This window comes from Oryzias latipes, chromosome 8 (genome assembly GCF_002234675.1).
Source record: "Oryzias latipes chromosome 8, ASM223467v1".
Lineage (NCBI taxonomy): Eukaryota > Metazoa > Chordata > Actinopteri > Beloniformes > Adrianichthyidae > Oryzias > Oryzias latipes.
The window spans coordinates 5,846,890-5,865,794 of NC_019866.2; the positions used below are offsets into that span (position 1 = coordinate 5,846,890).

General features: G+C 41.0%; 1 protein-coding gene across 3 annotated transcripts; it reads left to right on the forward strand.

Annotated features, from left to right (window-relative positions):
• Positions 1-147: 147 nt before the first annotated feature.
• LOC101160411 (F-box/LRR-repeat protein 20) lies at positions 148-16,981 on the forward strand. 3 transcript variants are annotated; one of them, XM_004071281.4, is made up of 16 exons: positions 148-864; positions 998-1,153; positions 5,232-5,293; positions 5,805-5,859; positions 5,929-6,003; positions 6,112-6,206; positions 6,296-6,364; positions 6,437-6,532; positions 6,638-6,764; positions 7,601-7,675; positions 11,201-11,331; positions 11,484-11,544; positions 11,691-11,735; positions 11,817-11,873; positions 12,772-12,984; positions 14,321-16,981. In XM_004071281.4, the coding sequence occupies exons 2-16, from the start codon at positions 1,112-1,114 to the stop codon at positions 14,426-14,428; spliced, it is 1,311 nt and encodes a 436-aa protein (XP_004071329.1). In that variant the 5' UTR covers positions 148-864; positions 998-1,111; the 3' UTR covers positions 14,429-16,981. The 3 variants fall into 3 exon arrangements, with proteins under 3 accessions (XP_004071329.1, XP_011476239.1, XP_023813186.1); XM_011477937.3 differs by having other exon boundaries at positions 148-699; XM_023957418.1 differs by lacking the exon at positions 148-864 and having other exon boundaries at positions 895-1,153.
• Positions 16,982-18,905: the final 1,924 nt, after the last annotated feature.

Genomic DNA, 18,905 nt, shown 5'->3' on the forward strand with positions numbered 1-18,905 from the left:
AACAGTCTCTGTACGCAAATAAAATCTAATTACATATTAAAGTTTCTGAACGAAAATGATTAAACATTTTTAAACAATAAATCACTATGATTCAAATAGACAATCTAAAGATTAAAAGAAATACAGACATTATTAATATCGTTTCATTTTGTTTATGTTTTTAGCTGCTGTCTTTCTCGACAATGATTGGTTGACAGGCTTAATACGTAATAGACTGTGAGTGGATCTGGATTCTGGTTAGTTGTATTTTTCAAAAGGGGCGTGTTCAAGAGCCAACGCGGAAGTACATTTTTTCCACCACACAATTATACCGTTTCAGTTTTTGTTTGCGTGGCCTTATAAAGTGTTCAAATACAAACTATGACATTATTATTGACATCCACAGCTTCTATGAATTATCCCTGAACCAGTTCTGTAACAATTTATGGGAAATAAAAGATCAGTGCATTCCTGTTTTCTGTCGTGTGTACCTTTTAAAGACGGGTAGGAACTTTTTAAACTCATTATCTTGGGATTAAAATAAAACGGTATAAATCGGATATGTATAAATATTACCCAAGCCCTGCCAGGCCAGGTATTTGTGCTACATGTGCTCGTTTAAAGGGTGACACCCCACACTGACGGATATCTTTGTGCTCGGCTCACACTGGGAGCTCTGGCTAGTAAAAGATCAGCAGGCGATCAAAGCAAACCCGTTTAGTAAGTAAAACAGCTGTCCTAATTTACGGAAAACCACGACTCAAAGCGACATAATGTATTATTTGCAAGTGAAATAGAAGAAGCGTTACAGTTTTAGGCAATTTGATCCCATTCCTGTCGTGCTATTGTGTGGATGGATCTAAAGCTGAACGGGGGAAGGAGGAGGTGAGGGCAAACCGAGTAGATAAGAAGAGAGGTGGCTTATTGGCTGGCTGTTGCTGCCACTAACTAACCTGCATTTATTTTTTTTTAATTTTTTTTTAACCAGAAATAAGATGTCTGGTTGTTTATATTACAGGCCGTGAGAGACAGCGACGTCGCGACCTGGGAACTACCGAGGGGGATATGATTATCGTGGAAAAGGCCCGAGTCTGTGTTTTCCCGAGCTCACACCGAATTCGTTGAGTCCAATATGGGGAAGGAGGTGAACGGCGTCTCGCGGAGCCGGTTTGAGGTGAGTTTTCCGTGTTTTGTCAACTGACAGTGGCGGACTAGCACTCGAAATAGCTGCTAGAAGGCGTTAGCATGTGGTCCCTGCACACTGAATGAGTGCTGCTGTAATTATTATTACCCCAAAAAAATGCGCTTATGGGAAAAGCTAATGGTTCAGCAGCTTCCGCAGCCGCTGCTGTTTGGGATTAGGTGAAACGCTGTTGTTTTGTTCCCCACAGCCCACGCTCGACGTGTCGCCCTTTGTGTCGAGTCAATTTTACTCAAAGACGTGTAGTCTCGAGTTTAAAGGAGGAATTGCAGTGGTGCGAAAGTGTTGTCAGTTTTGTGTTCTTTGGTTCCGTCAAAACAAAGACAATGAGGCCAGAGAGCACGCTGAGGCACGCTCTTTACACAGAATATTGGATACATCCGATTTTTTTGTCATTTTGGTAGCTTTATTTGTTGTGGGTTTTTTTCACTCATTAATTCTATTTATTTGAAGTTTTGCCCCGTATTTACCCGCTGCGGCAGTGGGGGCCTTCTACCTGCGGCGGCTATAAACTGTAACAAAATGCACCTTTTTCTGAGCTGTCACACAACGGGACCCGCATCATATAATGTGTCGGGATGGCAGGACAGTCGCCTTCACAGAAACGCAGGAGCTGGGATGCCGTTGTCTTAGTTGTCACGAGCAAAGCAGGAAAGTTTGCGTCGTAGCAACTGCAATGTTTGGGACCGGTATCGTGTTCCGTCAAACTGACCGCTGACATTGGGCTGTGCAGCCTGTGCGCTTGGTGTTGTTTAATCCCCTGCTAGCGTAGGATTTGTGTGTGGTTTTATTTATTTTTAACAGTGCAACAGCTGACGACTCAGGCCGCTACCTTCTGTCTGAACAGCTGCGGCAAAGCTGCAAAGCTAACCGGATTTCGGACAGGTGCGAATCGGAAATGGACTGATTGACTTCAAAATAAGAGTCCCATGTTTTTGAAGAGAATAAAAATGGTGTAAACTCACGACAAACATTGGAAAACAATACAAAAAATTTGTAGAAAGCTCCATATTATGTTTTATTGCTGAGTTATATGTTCTAAAAGATAATTAAAATTAAATGTAACATTTTTTCCCTCAAGCTTTAAATAGGAAGTAAAAGAACACACAGTAGGGGTTTTCTTTCTTCATGAAACTTACCTAAGTACCGGTATTATGTATGTCATATTTACAATTTCCATATTAATTGCTGTTTTTATTACTTCAGCATTCCCCCCCCCCCCCCCCCCCCAAATTTTCATATTGAAGCAACTTGATCAGAAAATTTGGGTTCAAAATTCACAATGTATAGTCCGTGTTATCTTCTTCTTGTATTTTTTTACTTGCTTTATACTTTCTTTAGAGTTTTTAAAGTATTTTTTAAAATTTTGTTTTTACATTACTTGCTTATCCGAAACTTTCCTTCATAAATGTGATTGCTCTACTATTGCAGATTAGAACTAGAAAAAAATAAACATAAAGTCACAAATTGCCTATTGAGATGTAGAAATACACTCCCATTCTATACCCTTTTAAGGATACTTTCATATCATTGTCTTATTTGTCTTTGTGTTAAAGCATTAAACTACTCAAGACTTATTTCTAAATGCTGCAAAGTCACATTTTAGCTATGGGCTAAATGACAATTGGTATTTTAATATTATTTTAACAGAAGCTAATTAAAAGCACCCTGAGAAAGCAGTTGGCCTGAACAGTCGTCAGATGGCTTTAATGGCTTTTACTTTGAAAGACATCTGGCGGAAGTTTTTGATATTCAGAGTTTTGTTTTTACCAATTGTTGCAAACCAGCTCATAACAATAGATTGTGACATTCAATTGTTGCTAGTTGTTTTATTAAGAAATTAGGAGTAAAACAGACCCAAACAGAAAAATCATCGTGTGAGATCGTTTAAAAAAATCTTAAATGTTTACATGAAGCTACAATCTTCCTCTAATAAAGAATGTCAGTAGACTTTAAATCCTTAGTTTGAGATTTAAAAAAAAAGAATGAAAAGAAAACTGTTTTGTGCCTGTTAATACAGTCCCTAATCACAGCTCAAAGGTGTGCCAGTTTTTGAACATTTTCTATTAAGGAGCTTTGCCCTCACATACAGAAAATAAGACTTAAACAGGATTTCTTGACAATTAAGGCTATTGAGGTATTTTAACCCTGAATGTTTTAACTTACAAAATATGTAAGATTTCTTGTGTTTTGTTTTTTTGTCAATTTTTACCTTGGCAGTGTGCGTTATCCTTTATTTTCTGCCCAGTAGCAGTTAGAAGAAATTACCGGTAGTACTACTTTGTAACTTCCTTCTCACATTTTCTAGAGTTTGTTCCATAATTTAACTAAACAATCCAACCCTCTTCTCTGTGGTGAAAGCTGCACATTTTTCACTCTACTCTGTATCTTATCACCCTCACAGCTGTGAAGTTTTTTCTTTCAATAGTTGGAGCTTAAAGTCCTCTCCGTCTCTAAGAATATAGATTTCACATTTATGATGCAAAATGACATGATGATTTCCTTAAAACATGTGGACATGTGTGTTGGAAAATATATGTTCGAGTGAGCTTGAGAATCTAACAAAATAAGAAAAACGTCTTATTGTATTGTAATTTAGGCCACTCGTTTAATTTTTCTAATCCTAGTTTGCTAAATTCTCCAAATATTTGTCAATTCGGTAACATAAACCCTAAACTATCCTTTTGCTTTTGTGAAAAAGATAATCAAATGTTTCTTTTTCTTTTTGCTGTCATCTTTAGCCGGAGGTCACAGCTGACCCAGTAACCTCTTGCCAAGCTTGCGTCACTCGTTGCAGCTGACCAGTGAAGAAAACTTAATACTGCATCCTGCAGCATTATTCTCATTTTCTTTTAGATTACAAAAGGGGGTAGTGTATGCTTGTTGTCCGTGTGCATGTGCCTCTTTGGATTGGAGTCCGGATTATTTGGGCAGAAAGCCGCCGGTCTCTGGAAGGAGCGCCATCAAAGCCGGTTTTGCTCCGAATGCAAACAGCCAATGTCTGTTTGACTTTTTTTTTGTTTTTTTTTTTGCTCCTGCAGAATTTTGCATGTCTGTGGTGGCAGCCTCTGTACGGAGAGCTTTGTGTGTAGAGTCTCAAAGAAACATAGAACAGCCACAGCTGTTTGGTCTTTTCAAGGTCTGAGCATCAATATTAACCCCCACATGTCAGTCTTTCTCTTCTTTTGTGCTTTTGGATGGATTTGTGAGTCCCTCAGGATGTAAAGATGTGGTGGTTTATGATGGACAACCATAATAAAGTCCCATCCTGTTTTCTTTTTCTTCTTTTTTTTACCATAAACCATCACTTTTTAAAGACAATAAATACACAATTTATGTTTGGATTATTGACCGATGAATAATTGTACCTGACAAGAAGCACAATTACTTTAGAATTCCTTGGTAATCTTGGTAAACAAATTTTTTTGCACCACGGAGCCTTCAGTTGCCTCTCCCCTAATTTTAATTGTTATTTTCCAAATCTGTGGTGGGGAAAAAGATTGAGGCACTCACTATGTGGTTTGGGATCATCATTGTCTTGCGTTTCACAACCATGCGGAGTGAGAATTTCCTCAAATTATGCATCCCTTTCAGCAAGTGGGCATCTGTGTGTGTCTGAGTCCTAATAAATGTAAATTTATGATCTCTTTGTAAACCACGGCTTATTTTCCTGCAGATTATAGACTTGCGTTTGTGCTTGCGTGGCATGCAAATGTTTGTGTGGAAATCCATTAGCAGATGCTGGCGCTTTGTCTGGAAGTCACCGAGGATCTATTGTAGCTGACTGCAGTGTACACTTTCAATACTTGCTGATGTGAAAAGCAGCGCAAACTAATTAGAGTAAACATCCACACGACAAGTGAGGAAGTTTGGAGCTCTGTAATCTGCAGGGCAAAGTCTCGTCCTGCACTTTATTTTTTTGTCACGACCAAACGTGTAGGGAATTTTTGAACCGATTGCATCGATCTTTGTGAGTTTGGCCGCCCTTGTGTGGGGTGACTGGATGGTACGGTCCAAGCCTGGACTGATGCACTCCTCTGCTTCTTTGCAGATGTTCACAAACAGCGATGAGGCCGTCATCAATAAGAAGTTGCCCAAGGAACTGTTGCTGCGGTGAGTGATGCTACAGCACCCCATGCTCCCTTGTTCCAACATCACGTGTGAATTTCCTTCATTCCTCACCCTGCTCTCCTCTCCTCTTGCAAAAACACATAATTAAAACCAGATGCTCATGACTATAAAACATTTACATTTTTCAAAGGGGAAAAAAAAAAGAAGCCCCCTCAGCCAACAGAAAATGAATGCCATAATTCAAGCTCCGGCCTTGCCAGACAACCTGCCAGAGCTGCGGCTGGCTGTTGCGATGCGGCGCAGTGATTTGTGCGACTGGCATGCTGCTGCCTTCTTGCTTCAATTCACCTTACTGCATTGTAGAATCCTGTTTCCAGCTTTGTTCTTCAAAAGTTTGTCTTTGTCGGGTTAAAGAAACCCTGCCACCATACGACAACATTTGCCAGCACGCTCGCACCTCGGTGCCGCGAGCCGGAGCGGATGCAGCGTTTAGCTGGGTACGCACCTGGGAGCGGAGGTCAGCATATCAAAGCCGTCCATGTTTGTCTTCCAGGATCTTCTCCTTTCTGGATGTGGTGACGCTCTGTCGCTGTGCTCAAGTCTCCAGGGTGAGTGTGATTGTGGAAGCATGTGTAGCGGCTAAAAAACACGACTCTAAATGCCTTTTCTGCCCTCAGTCCTGGAATGTTCTGGCTTTGGATGGCAGCAACTGGCAGCGAATTGACCTCTTTGATTTTCAGAGGGACATCGAGGTGAGTAAATGCTAAACTTTCTTGACTTTTCTGCTGCTGCTTCCATTTACACCAGTCATTACTCCTAAACAAGCTGCAGAGATTTCAAGGCCGTTTGTTTGGTTTCAGGGTCGAGTGGTGGAGAACATTTCAAAGCGTTGTGGAGGGTTTCTCAGGAAACTGAGCTTGAGAGGATGCCTGGGTGTGGGGGACAGCGCCTTAAGGTGAGGATAAAGAGAGCTCGGCACAACTTGACTGAAAGCAGCAGTTTGGCTGCTGTGCCTTTTTAAAAAAAATGTCTTTTTTTGTGCAGGACCTTTGCTCAGAATTGCAGGAACATCGAACTGCTTAGTCTGAACGGCTGCACCAAGATCACAGACAGGTTTGTGCCGTTTGTGTTTCAAATGTTTTGCAACCCTGATCACTTCTTGATGGCAGCTATTGTTCTGTGCAGCACATGCAGCAGCCTCAGTAAGTTCTGTCCAAAGCTGAAGCACCTGGACCTTGCCTCCTGCACCTCCATCACCAACTTGTCACTGAAAGCTCTCAGGTTTTCCCAGCAGAATCCCTCTTCACATCAACATCTATTAAAGAAAAGTTTGATTTATTTTTCTTTTCCTTTTTTTCCTTCATTTCTTGTCATTCCTCCTCTCAGCGAGGGTTGTCACTCTCTGGAGCAGCTGAACATTTCCTGGTGTGATCAGGTCACCAAGGATGGCATTCAGGCTCTGGTGCGCTCCTGTCCTGGACTCAAAGGCCTTTTCTTGAAGGGCTGCACACAGGTATTATTGATCAAGCCTTTCCCTGAATTTACACTGGTTCGTTCACGGTGCGTCGCCGTTGCGTTGTGTGAGGAGACGGTTAATTTACATTGACTCTGATCTATCCCCCTTCCCCCCTGGATCCCGGAAGAGTGGTTTGTGCCGTCCCCCCCGTATCATTCAGTTCGTCCCGCTGTATTCGCTCATCCAGCACTTAAACAATTAAACCCCATGCCCTCTGATGTCATATAAATGTCACATATGAGGTTGTGTTTTTGAACATCCACAATAAAACTTCAGTCATCCATGGTGATGTTATCCGCTGGATTGATGTGCATTATTGCGTGAGCACCTCACCGTTAATATGAAATCAAGTTTTATTTCTGTATTTTGTGTTTTATTTTGAAATTACAACAGAAGGTTTTACTTTGAAACCCGAACCCGTTTCCAGTTCACTGGCTTTTTGCCACAAAAATTGCAGCGTAAACTGACTGGAAATGGAACTACTCTGTAAAGCTGACGGAGACGATGTAAACATTCTGATTGTTTAATGAATGCTCTATTTTTTTATTTTATTTTTATTGTTTCAACGCAGCGAAGACGCAACGCAGAGGGGCCAGTGGAAATCGGTCTTTACAACTGGTGGCGGATCGCAGCACATTGACTTTTTTTTTTAAGTTAATGTTACTTTGTTCTGGAAACTGTTTTCTGGATCTGCAAAGAAGATCCATAATTTCAGAGGACGTTGTTGTCAAGGAAAAACCATGATCATTATCATTGACGGCAAAAGCAAAACTGTTTCTTTGTTGGGTGATGATTTTTTTTTTAACCCCTGTCATACCAAATCTGTCCCACAGCTAGAAGACGAGGCTCTGAAGCAGATCGGGGCTTACTGTCCAGAACTGGTCACGCTCAACTTGCAGACATGCTCAGTAAGTGCTGCAGTCAGATCTCAGGCAGGCGGGACGCCTTTAGCCTTTAGAAACCACATGCACAAAACCTGATGAACCTGCAAGTGAAAATAAATGTCCTGTCTGTCAAACATGCAAAACATGCAAAGATATTGGGTTTTTAAAAGTTTAATTAAAGGCTTCAGATCAGCACAAATTCTTTTTGATTTAAATAATGTTTAATCATTTATATAAACAGTAGGCCTGCACAATATACCGCAATTTTATCGTTATCGCGACATTAAGCTGTGCAATGTGCATACCGCAAAAGATGGCGAAAATCGCAATAAATGGTTACCTTAAATGTGCTAAAACAATCTCATGGCAGCTTGAAATATTGAACAAATGAAATAAATAAATAATTTAACCAATCGGAAGGACCCGTTTACGTTGTTGATCAATCAGATGAGCCCTTTTATGTTTGATGTTTGCCTCCTACGTCAACGAGGGTCTTTTGGAGTATAATTTTTAAACCGTTGCAGTGAAATGGAAAATATGTGTTTGGTTGTTTTGCTATTTGTTTATACACCGCGAATTATATCGTTATCGCAATATTAATCACCAATATCGCACATCGCGAGTTTTTCTCATATCGTGCAGCCCTAATAAACAGGTGATGGTTCAAAAAACAGGACTTCCCTGCACTCAAGTAACTGCAAAGTAGTAGACCCAAGAAAGCAGCAACACTCCTGTAGTCGCTCTGAGATGAGGAACTACTAAAATCAGCTTTTTGGTGGAAGTAACTCCTAAAAATGCTTCTAGGTGCTTCAGAATATGTGAAAAAACAGGAATTGTGAGAAATCCTCATCCACTTTCAACAATGCATATTATGGGACGGTGAGTGACCCCCCTTCACAGCTGCTTCAGTTGAATGGAAAATATGCTTCACAGAAATGATCTAGAATACGGTGGTTTCCCACTTTATTCAGAGTTGTATTCTAAAAATGACTTGCGATAGGTGAAATCCGCTAAGAAGACATTTTTTCTTTTTAAATAATGCTAAATGTTTTACGTCTGTAAAACATCAATTTTGTGCATTTTTCTCAGGCATACATGAACATTTTTACAGCTTTCTCTCTTTTTAATTCTGAAAGTTCAGACCTTGATGGAAAAATAAATCCGGTACTATAGAATGAAAACAAAGATCCACTCATGATCAAAGATTCATGACGATTTAGAAAACTGAAGACATTTTGTACTCGAAACAGAACATGGAGATTGTTTTGACAATGGTCTACAGCCAGTCATTATGCAGAACACAATGCATTGTAAAAAAACGGATGCAAAAGTGAACGAAAAATCTGCCAAATGGCGACGAAATGGTTTAATCCCATACAAGCAGTTTAATTACTGCACTTTAAAATCTCCCTCATCAGTTTATTCAACAGCATCTGAGGTGGATAGAACTCAGCAATTTTCTCTTTTTTTATCATTATGATTTAGACAAAGAAAAAGAATGAACCAGTGTCTTATGAAAACCATGACTTGCCTCATCAGAACCACCATTTACTCTCTTGACATGACTTCTGGGATGAGTGGACGCTGAGTGGATGCTGGCATGACTGTTGCCGCTACTCACCAGTAACTTTCTCTTTTCAAACAAATTCTTCTACAATGGATTTTGGACTGTGAAAACTGAGAATAAACTTTACTATGTCCATTGACTACTATGGTGTTGCTAAACCTGCAAGCCTCAGTAACATAAGAACAGGCCAATTCCACTGCGCTGCTCCTTCAACCTGTGACTTGGCCTTGGCTGGCTAGGAGTTGCATGTCTCAGTCTGCCGTTCCCGGGCCGTGTCCTGTCAGCTATGCTGAAGTGCAAGCTAACCTGGATCCTCCTCTGGCTTTTCCACCGCCCTACGGCCATCCAGTACTCAACGTCGGAACTCCTTCGACTCCGCTGTCAGCCTGCAGCTCCTCCGCCTGTGCTCTACTTCCACATGGACTTCCTGCTCCCACCTCGCCTGAGTTACATCCACTGTGGCACACGCCATCATTATCATGGACACACATCCAAATCCATCCGCATCCTCTCCTCCACCACTGGTGGCCCTCCCTGTGACACCGGACGCTCTGTGGACCACAGCGTGCTCTCCAGCCTCCCCAGATCTGCAAACTCGACTGCGTCTACTCCGCGCCACCTCATCACAACCATCAACTTTGGCCCCATCAACATCCGGGCTCTCTCAAACAAGGGTCATCTGATTCCAGACTTAATTTTTAAGTTTGACTTTCTTTGCGTGACAGAAACTTGGCAGGGTCTTAATGACTCCACCGTACCCGGCTTTGTTTACCTCTGTCAACCTCGTTGCTATGGCCGCGTAGGCGATCTCGCAATGATATATCGGGAGAAGTGGAAAATCCTCCAGGTTCCGCTCCCCTCGTTCAGCTCCAATTGGCCTTCATGCTTGCACGCCAGCTGTAATAGCAGTGGTTTATCGGCCCCCAAAGCCGAACAGTTATTTGGAACTCTACTCATTCACCTCTCATCTCTCTTTCTCTCCTAATGTTACGGTCATGGGTGATTTTAACATCCACTTTGATAACGGCCACCTTCCCCTTTCCAGAGACTTCTGCTGATTCCTGGACAGTCTTGGCTTCAGTCAATATGTTCAACTCCCTACCCGCCCTAAGCGACACACTCTGGACCTGGTCTGCTGCTCTGGGTTGACCTCCACTAACTGTCACACAGATCAACTTTATGTGACTGATCACCTTCGTGTTTCTTTTAATACCCCCCTCTCCTTATCCAAGATTCCACCCACTCGCCTCATCTCCTTCCAAAATATTAAACATGTAAATGTGGAGATGTTTTCCTCTCAAAGAGCGCATTCCGTCCCCATCTCGTCCATCCCAGATGAACTGGTTTGTTTTTTATAATAACAGCCTTTCAGATGTTCTTAACATTTTTGCTCCAGTCAAAACCCGGTCCGGATCATTTACTAAATCTTCTCCCTGGTTCACTCTACAACTCCATGAAATGAAAGCCTAACGTCGCCAGTTAGAGCAGCTTTGCAAAAGAACTGGCTCTCCCATCCATAGAGAAATATACAAGGAGCATATTTTACAACACAAGGACTTGGTTTCTCATACCAAAATATTTATTTTACTAAGCTGATCAATGCAAATAAGGGTAATTCTCTGGTGTTCCTCAAGGTTTTCCTCCTTCCTAACCTACCTCCTACCCTCGGCAATTTATTCTATAAACTCAACATTGGGTTTCATTGTTTTGTAGATGACATCCAGCTCTATCTATTATTATAAGAGGAATATTTATATAATTAATATTATTATAAACTGCTGTTATAGGTATGTTTACATGTATTTTTGTTGAATTTATCTCACTTTTAAGACACCAAATGGCACAGCACAGAATGATTTTCTGTGGCATGCCGCCCCTCCCTTTTTCTTTTTTTTTTAAATGACTGACTGACTGTAGATTATGATGACCTCCCCACTCCTCTTCACACACACAAGCACATACTTTTGTCCTTTTGTGAGCAGCAGATCACAGACGAGGGCCTCATCACAATTTGTCGGGGTTGTCACCGCCTGCAGTCTCTGTGTGTGTCAGGTTGTGCCAACATCACAGATGCCATCTTGCATGCTCTGGGACAGAATTGCCCCCGCCTCAGGTGAATTCCTGCACCTACACACCCAACCTCATTCAGTAAAGTCAGTTATCAGCTATTTCCTCAATCCTACAAACCTGCCGGAGGCTTGACATTTGATTCATTTCAAGTTACGATGAGTAAGTCTGTCAAGTTTGTTTCTCTTTTTTTTGTAGAATATTAGAAGTGGCCCGCTGTTCTCAGCTTACAGATGTGGGCTTCACTACGTTAGCTAGGGTAAGTTTCAGCTTTAACATGCATTTCAACTACAAACTGTCATATTTTCTAAATATCCAGAAGGGACTATTTTTTTTTTTGCTCATAAATGTCTATGTTTACTCATCATCATGATCAAATGAGCTGTGTGTTTTGTTTTTCTGCAGAACTGTCATGAACTTGAGAAGATGGATTTAGAAGAATGTGTGCAGGTAATTAGAAATGCCTCTTTTGATTTGTGCATTCATGATTTAAATTGTCCACGAGTGTGAGATGTTTTTATTTTGCGTTAGATCACAGATGGAACTCTCATCCAGTTGTCTATTCACTGCCCTCGCTTGCAAGTCCTGGTGAGTTTGGGTCTTCCTTTAAAAGCAAACAAAAGATCAAAAACTGTCTTTACTACTTTAAAATCTGTAAATAAATCAGGTTTAATGGAGATGTTTTATCTTCTGAATGACTAACCCATCTAGTAACTTTACTTTGATTGTATTTGTTGAGCCACAAATTACTCACTTTGTAGAAAATCATTTCTGTCAGGCTTGCTATCAAAAATCTGCCCTGCCAAGCCCCAATCTTCTCTGTGAATTGCTGTGCAGACCTTCAGTGTCTGCTAATATCTCTGCTACTTTTCAGTTCCAATTTTTTTTTGCAAAGCTGCAGGGGTTTTACAAAAGCACCCAAGGATTTTTCTCACCAATGTAATATGTGTCTTTGCAAACTTAGCCCATTTGCTTAGTCCAGACCTTAAACACACATTTGACTCTGTCTGCCTGCAAAATGCCACAGCACTTCTTAAAAGACCCACTTATAGGAAAATGATGTTTTTGGTGGACAATCTATATTAAGCTAAAATTACATTTCTGTTTATTTCTTTGTTCAAATCCTTGAGAAGTAGGAGCAGACAGAAAAAGCCCATTGAAAATACAGCTTATTTGTGACGTAGAAAATACACTGGGTGAGCCACAAGCTCCCTGCTTTGCCCTGCTTAGCAACAGGGAGGCGAAGGGAGGGCGGCGTTGCTCCATGCCAATCGTCCCGCCTACAACTGATAGTGAATTTCTGGTGAAATCCTACCACTCTGCAGTAACTACGTCCAATAAAACATTTTTTTTTTTACTTATTTTGGCTAAAAAATGCATAATTAGAATTGAAAGACCCCTGTCAACGATTGTAAATGAGCTCAATAGTTGATTGGAGTGGGACTTTAGCAGACCATTGAGTAATGGGTCCTCTGTACCCCTACAGAGTCTGTCCCACTGTGAGCTGATCACGGATGATGGCATCAGACACCTCGGCAGTGGCCCCTGTGCTCACGACTGTCTGGAGGTGATCGAGCTGGACAACTGCCCCCTCATCACAGACGCCTCGCTGGAGCACCTGAAGAGCTGCCACAGCCTGGATCGCATCGAGCTCTACGACTGCCAGCAAATCACCCGCGCAGGCATCAAGAGACTGAGGGTAAGTCGTGTCGGCTAACAGTGGTGAGCAAGCGGGCATTCATGCCCTGTCCAACTAACACTTAACCATAACCATTTCCAAATAGCTGATGTCTGTCAGCTGTTTCAGAAAAAAATCAGTCTCTGGAAATGTATCTAGCTTATTTCATATCTAGAAGTACTGCTAAAAATGTTATTTCTTTAAAGTTTAGTTCATGTTAATGGGGAGCAAATTAGATCTTTTCTTGGGGGAAATCAGACAAACACATTTGTATGGGTCCCATTAGTCAATTAAAAAATGGGAAACAAGAAAATGTTTTATTTGTGTAAAAAAATGAGATGAGTAAAGACACCGGAATGTATTCTAGGATAAAAGATTTTCAGAGAAATCTTTATATGTGGACAGTCTTGCTTTTATATTTTTCTCTTTTGATAAAGTTTTACTGTTCTTGATTATTTTATATTAAATTAATTTGATACAAAATCTACCTGTTTTCCTGTTCTTTGTTTCCCCATTTTGGAAAAGAATGAAACATTTTGTTGTAAACGATCCTTTAGTTTTTTTTGTGGGTTTTTTTTTAGAAAATGGAAGGTTTTGCTAAAGGTGCTTGAAAACTTTTAAAAAGTTTAATACATAGTATTTGCCAAAGGCTGGCATTTGACTTTGAGAGATTATAACAAAGAAACATTGATTTTGAGTTAAAAAGAAACGCATTGGACTTTTTTTGTTTCTTTGATGTTGTGCATCTTTTGTTTCGGACACAAAACCGCATCCAAAGTTCATTAAAATGGTAGCGATCATATAAATTATAGATTTGAAGCAACTCAAGTTTGTGAAAACGTCTGCAAATTAAAAAAAGAATTCCCAGAGAAACTAAATGATATGTCTAACAATATGTAGAAAAGATGGACTTTTAAAATAACTTGGTGTATTTTTTATGTGTTTAAATGACAAAAAAATTGGACTTTTTTCCTTATTGGTATATTTTTTTTGAAAATCTTTGTGGTTCCAAACTTGATCCAATCCCCTGAATCTGGAGGAATAGGTGTGGTGCAGCCAGTTTCTCCCCACTCAAGCTGAGCTTAATGCTGGTTGCTAACCGAATGACATGGATTTGGGATTTCTGTCCAACCTGATTTCTGATTTGAGTCATGGCGTCGCCCCGTGAGGGGTTGAGTGAAAACCTAGCTGCTGAGTGAACACTGTGTCCTGATCGAGCCGCTCCCCTCATGACGTGACTGGGTTGGCGAGTAGAAGTCTGATGCCAGCAGCTTGAATGTGTTTGAGCAGCTTTTTAAATATGAGTCATCAACTCATTTCCATATGTTTTTCTTTCTTTTTTTCCCCCCACCCTCAGACTCATCTGCCCAACATCAAAGTGCACGCATACTTCGCTCCCGTCACTCCACCCCCCTCTGTCGGGGGCAGTCGTCAGAGGTTCTGCCGCTGCTGCGTCCTCCTATGATGAAAAGACAACGGCCCCCTTTTCCCCGCCCGTGTACTTTGTACGCCTACCTGCAGCCTGACACTTCACCCCTGAACTGCTGCCCCATCTGTCTACAGGCTACATGCTGATGTGTGTTGTGCTCCCTGCAGAAAGGAAGCCAACAACGCTGCAAGGTTCTTGGGTAACCCCCAAAAATTCTTGAATGTCCTCATAAATGCACCAGAACAGCAGAAGTAGAACCGCTGCATCTTCCCAGCCTGCCCCACGGGAACACATCAGTATTACAAAGCGGGTTTGATGGAAATGAGTTCCAATGATTGTTGTTGTGGCTGTTGGAGCTCTTCACATCACAACCTTTCCTTCAACTACAATTTCCTTGGTGAAGCTGACGAAACGGCTACCTCTGCACAGGAACCGCACTCGAGCGAGAGAAGCGTTTGCTCGCTTTGTTTCCCAGCGACGCCACCAAGACTGCCAACCCCCCCCCCAACACACACCAGACAGAAAGCAGCAGAAAGCCTTACCTCATTTTTTTTTTTTTTGTAAGAATTCTTGCAGCTATTTGCACTTCCAGTTAAAAACAAAAACAATGAGACACTTTACAAACACGACCATCTCACAATTGAAGACTGGCAGTGGACAAATATCCTTCACGCTCTCCGCCTCTGTTACAATCAGAAGCTTCAAAAATACTGAAGACAGGAATAAAAAAAACAAGAATATTTTTTTAAAGATTCACACCAATTGAGACTCGCAAACAGGGGATTTGAGAAGATGCCAAATGTTGCATGTAACTTATCTAGTTTTTTAAAAATCTGTGTAAATATGCGAGGACTGTGGGGTGTGAGAGTTGAAGCCAGTTGAAACAGAACACGATTGGTTCGAGCATGCTTCTGCACGCTGGAGCCTTTTGGAGGACAAAGCGAGCCCACTCTGTGAACCGAAGCTGGCTTGTGACCTGAACTTTCTTTGTTGTCGTTTTTTTGGGGCAGAAGACTTTAAAAAAAAAAATTGAACATTACTAAATGGTTTCACGACTGGGACATTTGGAGGGAAAAAAAGGCCGACTGAAAGGAGGTTTTTTGGTGGTTTTTTTTTTGGGGGGGGGGGGGGGGGGGTTCTGATGTTGAAGAATCTGTTCACGAAGGGGGGAAAGCACACGCTGGATGAGGAGTCTGCGTTTCCACGACTCCAATGAGGCCTTGAGGGAAGATGGCGTGTGACACCCCAGCCCTCGCAGCCATCCCTGCCAGCCAGGACGCTGCAGGACCTTAGAACCGGATCGGACTCGAGGAGTCGCATTAATAGGTAGCGGAGCAAATCTCAAGCTCACAAGGATAGAATGCTTTTGTCCCAGAGGGTTATGAAAAACTGAAAACCCCGCCCTTTTAAGTATTGAAGCCTTTTACCCTGAGGATTACCTTCGTCTTGCACTTTCACCAGCTGTGTTCTGTCACTTTCTTTTTATCATTGTGTTTTTCCTTCTATTTCCTCTGGGTCTTTTTTTTTTCTTTTTCTGCTCATCTTTGCTGTGGTTTGGATGCCTGCTTTGTATTTGAAGTCTTCAAGTTGAGTTTTGGCCCCCCTTTTTTTTTGGATCAAATGGAGTTTTTTTTAGGTTAGAATTGTTTGTGTCCACAGTGTAGCTTCTGTTGAGAGGGAGTATTTGCACCTGTGCAACTGTGCTCAATGTTAAATGTGAGTTTGACCTTTCTGTTTTGATGGAGGCACTCTCCGTGACACTTGTTTATGAAGTGGGCTCTCATTATTGAATGTTTCTGTCAAGGAGAAGGATGTTTTGTGCAGAAAAGATATTTTTCCTAGAATTGTGCTTCCTCTGCTTATTTTATGCCTTGTTTTTCCCCACTCCTCTTCTTTTCAAACTGCCCCCAAATTTACCAGAGCAGATCCGGAATCACCCACAAAAATGCAAAGCTACAGGCAAAACCAAATTAAGATTCAATGTGGTGTGAGGTCTGTTTTGTGTGTTTGTGGGGGATTCATCAAAGTATCAGAAATGTAATGCACTCTTTAGGTTATGACCGTTAAGTAAACCAGGGAAAAGTTACAGGAATTCAACAATGAGCCTGGATGAGACGTCTTTTTGCCCTCGTCAGGCAGAGGCGCTTCCCACCTGCTTCTGAAGGTTCACCTGTACAAAAAAAAAAAAAACCTGCCTCAATCATCTTCATTCTTGGTAAAAACAACACTACAGGCTCACATTTTTTTGTTTTGTTTTGATGACAGTGAATCATACCTGTGTCCATTTGCGCCAGAACTCCATCGGGATAAATAGAAGTGTAGCTTTGCAAATTGTCTTTTTTGTATTTTTTGTTTTTTTTGGCGCTTTGGTCCCAAACACTGGAGCAAGGTGGAGAATCGAAACAGAGCAGGAGGTGAATCTGGTCTGTCTGTCTCCTTTAATTGGTCGACACCTGAACATTTTCAAAAAGTTTTGACAATGACGGTAGTTCACATAATTACTGTGCATTTTTCCTTTTTTTTTCTTTTTTTTTACAATTAACCAATATAAATTAATCTGTATGAATAAATGTATACCTATATTATTAAGATTTGTGCACCTTTCTTTCCGGCAGTGTTGTAAAAGCTGGTTTTCGACTTTTGTTTGTGGGTCTGACAGTAGATGGCAGCAAAGAACCAGTGGCTCTCACGTCTGCCTCCTCTGGGTGAGGCTCTCAGAAACGCACTGGAGTTAACCTGAGAGCCAAGTTTAAAATCTATTTTAACACAAACTTTTAAAAAGATCAATATGAACATTTAAATTTTTTGACAATTCTTAAGAAATTAGGGTAAACTGTTATTCTCACATAAAAATGACATAAAAAAGCGAAACATTTTAGGAAGATCAGAATAAACTCAATGGTTATAGTTTTTAAAGCAATGTTATTTTTATAACAGAGTGGTTTTTAAAACAGTTTAGCAAGAAAACTGTATTATTGCAAAACTCTTTGGAGGTCAGAGCCTCTGTCATGCAGCTTAATGATTAAAGAAAGACTTAGGGTGCATCTGTAACTGTTTCTGCAGGTCAGGGCGCCTGTGGCGCAGAGGTAAAGCGGTCAACCTCACCAGTGTGTAAACGTGTGTGTTCGTGGGTGATGGGGATTTGTGACTGGACCCTTTAATGGGGTTGTAAAGAACAGTGTTATATCAAATCACACCATTTACGCTCTACATTCATGATGTATGAGATGAGAGTTGAAGCACCGTAATGAGGAAGGATGACTCCTAACTCCTGAGAAGGTGAACCGAGGTTAGCAGGTCCACTGAGGCGCTCAGTTTGTTATCTGATCCTTTAGTCCTCTGCTGTTTCACCTGAAAAAGATGGAAGTGACCAACTAAAGTAGTGGAACAATGTATTAGCAATGTAAACTAAATTTTTCGAAAGAAAATGCAAAATGTGATATTTTGGTGTGAAAAATGTTTTGGATTTTTTTTTGTTGGTTATTTTTGGTACACAAAGTTCTGATGGAAGACTGGACGGTTCAAAAACATGTTTTAATTATGCAGCATTTTCACAGATCTGTGAGTTATCTGCACTGAGACACTTAATTGATGCTAAACTAAAATCCTGACAGATCTAATCAGATTGTTAAAAACATCACACTAAATCCTTAATTAAGGAAGACACTTTTTTTTTGTTTCCTAGATGTGTGTATTTTTGAATGCAGTTAATTATTTTGAGCTCATCGACCTCATTTACTATGAATTTATGCCTGTCGGCCTGAATAATGCAATCAAGTGAATTTAGACTATTTATCTATTTTTTTCAAAATAAAAGTATGCAGTTTAGGCTTCTTAAGTGTTTTTTTTTTTTTTTTTTTTTTTTTTTATAAGAGAAATGATCAGTATCAATGAAATCAGTGTAAATATGTTGACTCAATCCTCACATCTCCTTACAAATCATTAAATATTTTCTTTCATCAGTTTGAACTGCAGACCAGCAGACTGAATCATGTTTCGAGTAAATGGGGGGGGGAATATAATTAAACCATTTAATAATTGAATTGAGAAATTGAAAAGCAAAATTCATTGGAGCCCAGTCTTGCTTGTCCCATGGTTGACAGGTATGATTTTGTGTTCTCTGCAGGCTGCATGCACAGTCAGATCTGTGTGTGTCTGACTTGGAGACACAGATCAGCAATCAGTGTCAATTTATCCCGCTGGAAAGAGCAGCAGCCCCGGTGCTGCGGCTGCACCATGACGACTCCTGTCACTGCTGGGACCTCGTCTTCCGCCACACAGGGCTCATTTTGCTCCTCTTATCATCATCATCATCATCACTGAGTGATCAATGCATTGTCGCTCCTTGTTTTAATGTTCTTCTGTTTTGGTGGATCACATGCAGGATGGAGGAGACTCAGAGGGAGGAATTCAAGTCCTCGTTTGCCTCCTCCAGTTCTCTCAGCTGTTCTGGTTTCTGGGTTTGAACAGACAGATCAGCCCTCATGGCAAACCACCAAGAGAACGGGTTCCA

Excerpts from the sequence above, each read along its gene's own strand:
- LOC101160411 (XM_004071281.4), top strand. The coding sequence starts at position 1,112 with ATGGGGAAGGAGGTGAACGGCGTCTCGCGGAGCCGGTTTGAG. Across the intron at positions 6,533-6,637 it reads TTGTCACTGAAAGCTCTCAG|CGAGGGTTGTCACTCTCTGG; the intron begins GTTTTCCCAGCA and ends TCCTCCTCTCAG. Across the intron at positions 11,874-12,771 it reads GCCCTCGCTTGCAAGTCCTG|AGTCTGTCCCACTGTGAGCT; the intron begins GTGAGTTTGGGT and ends GTACCCCTACAG.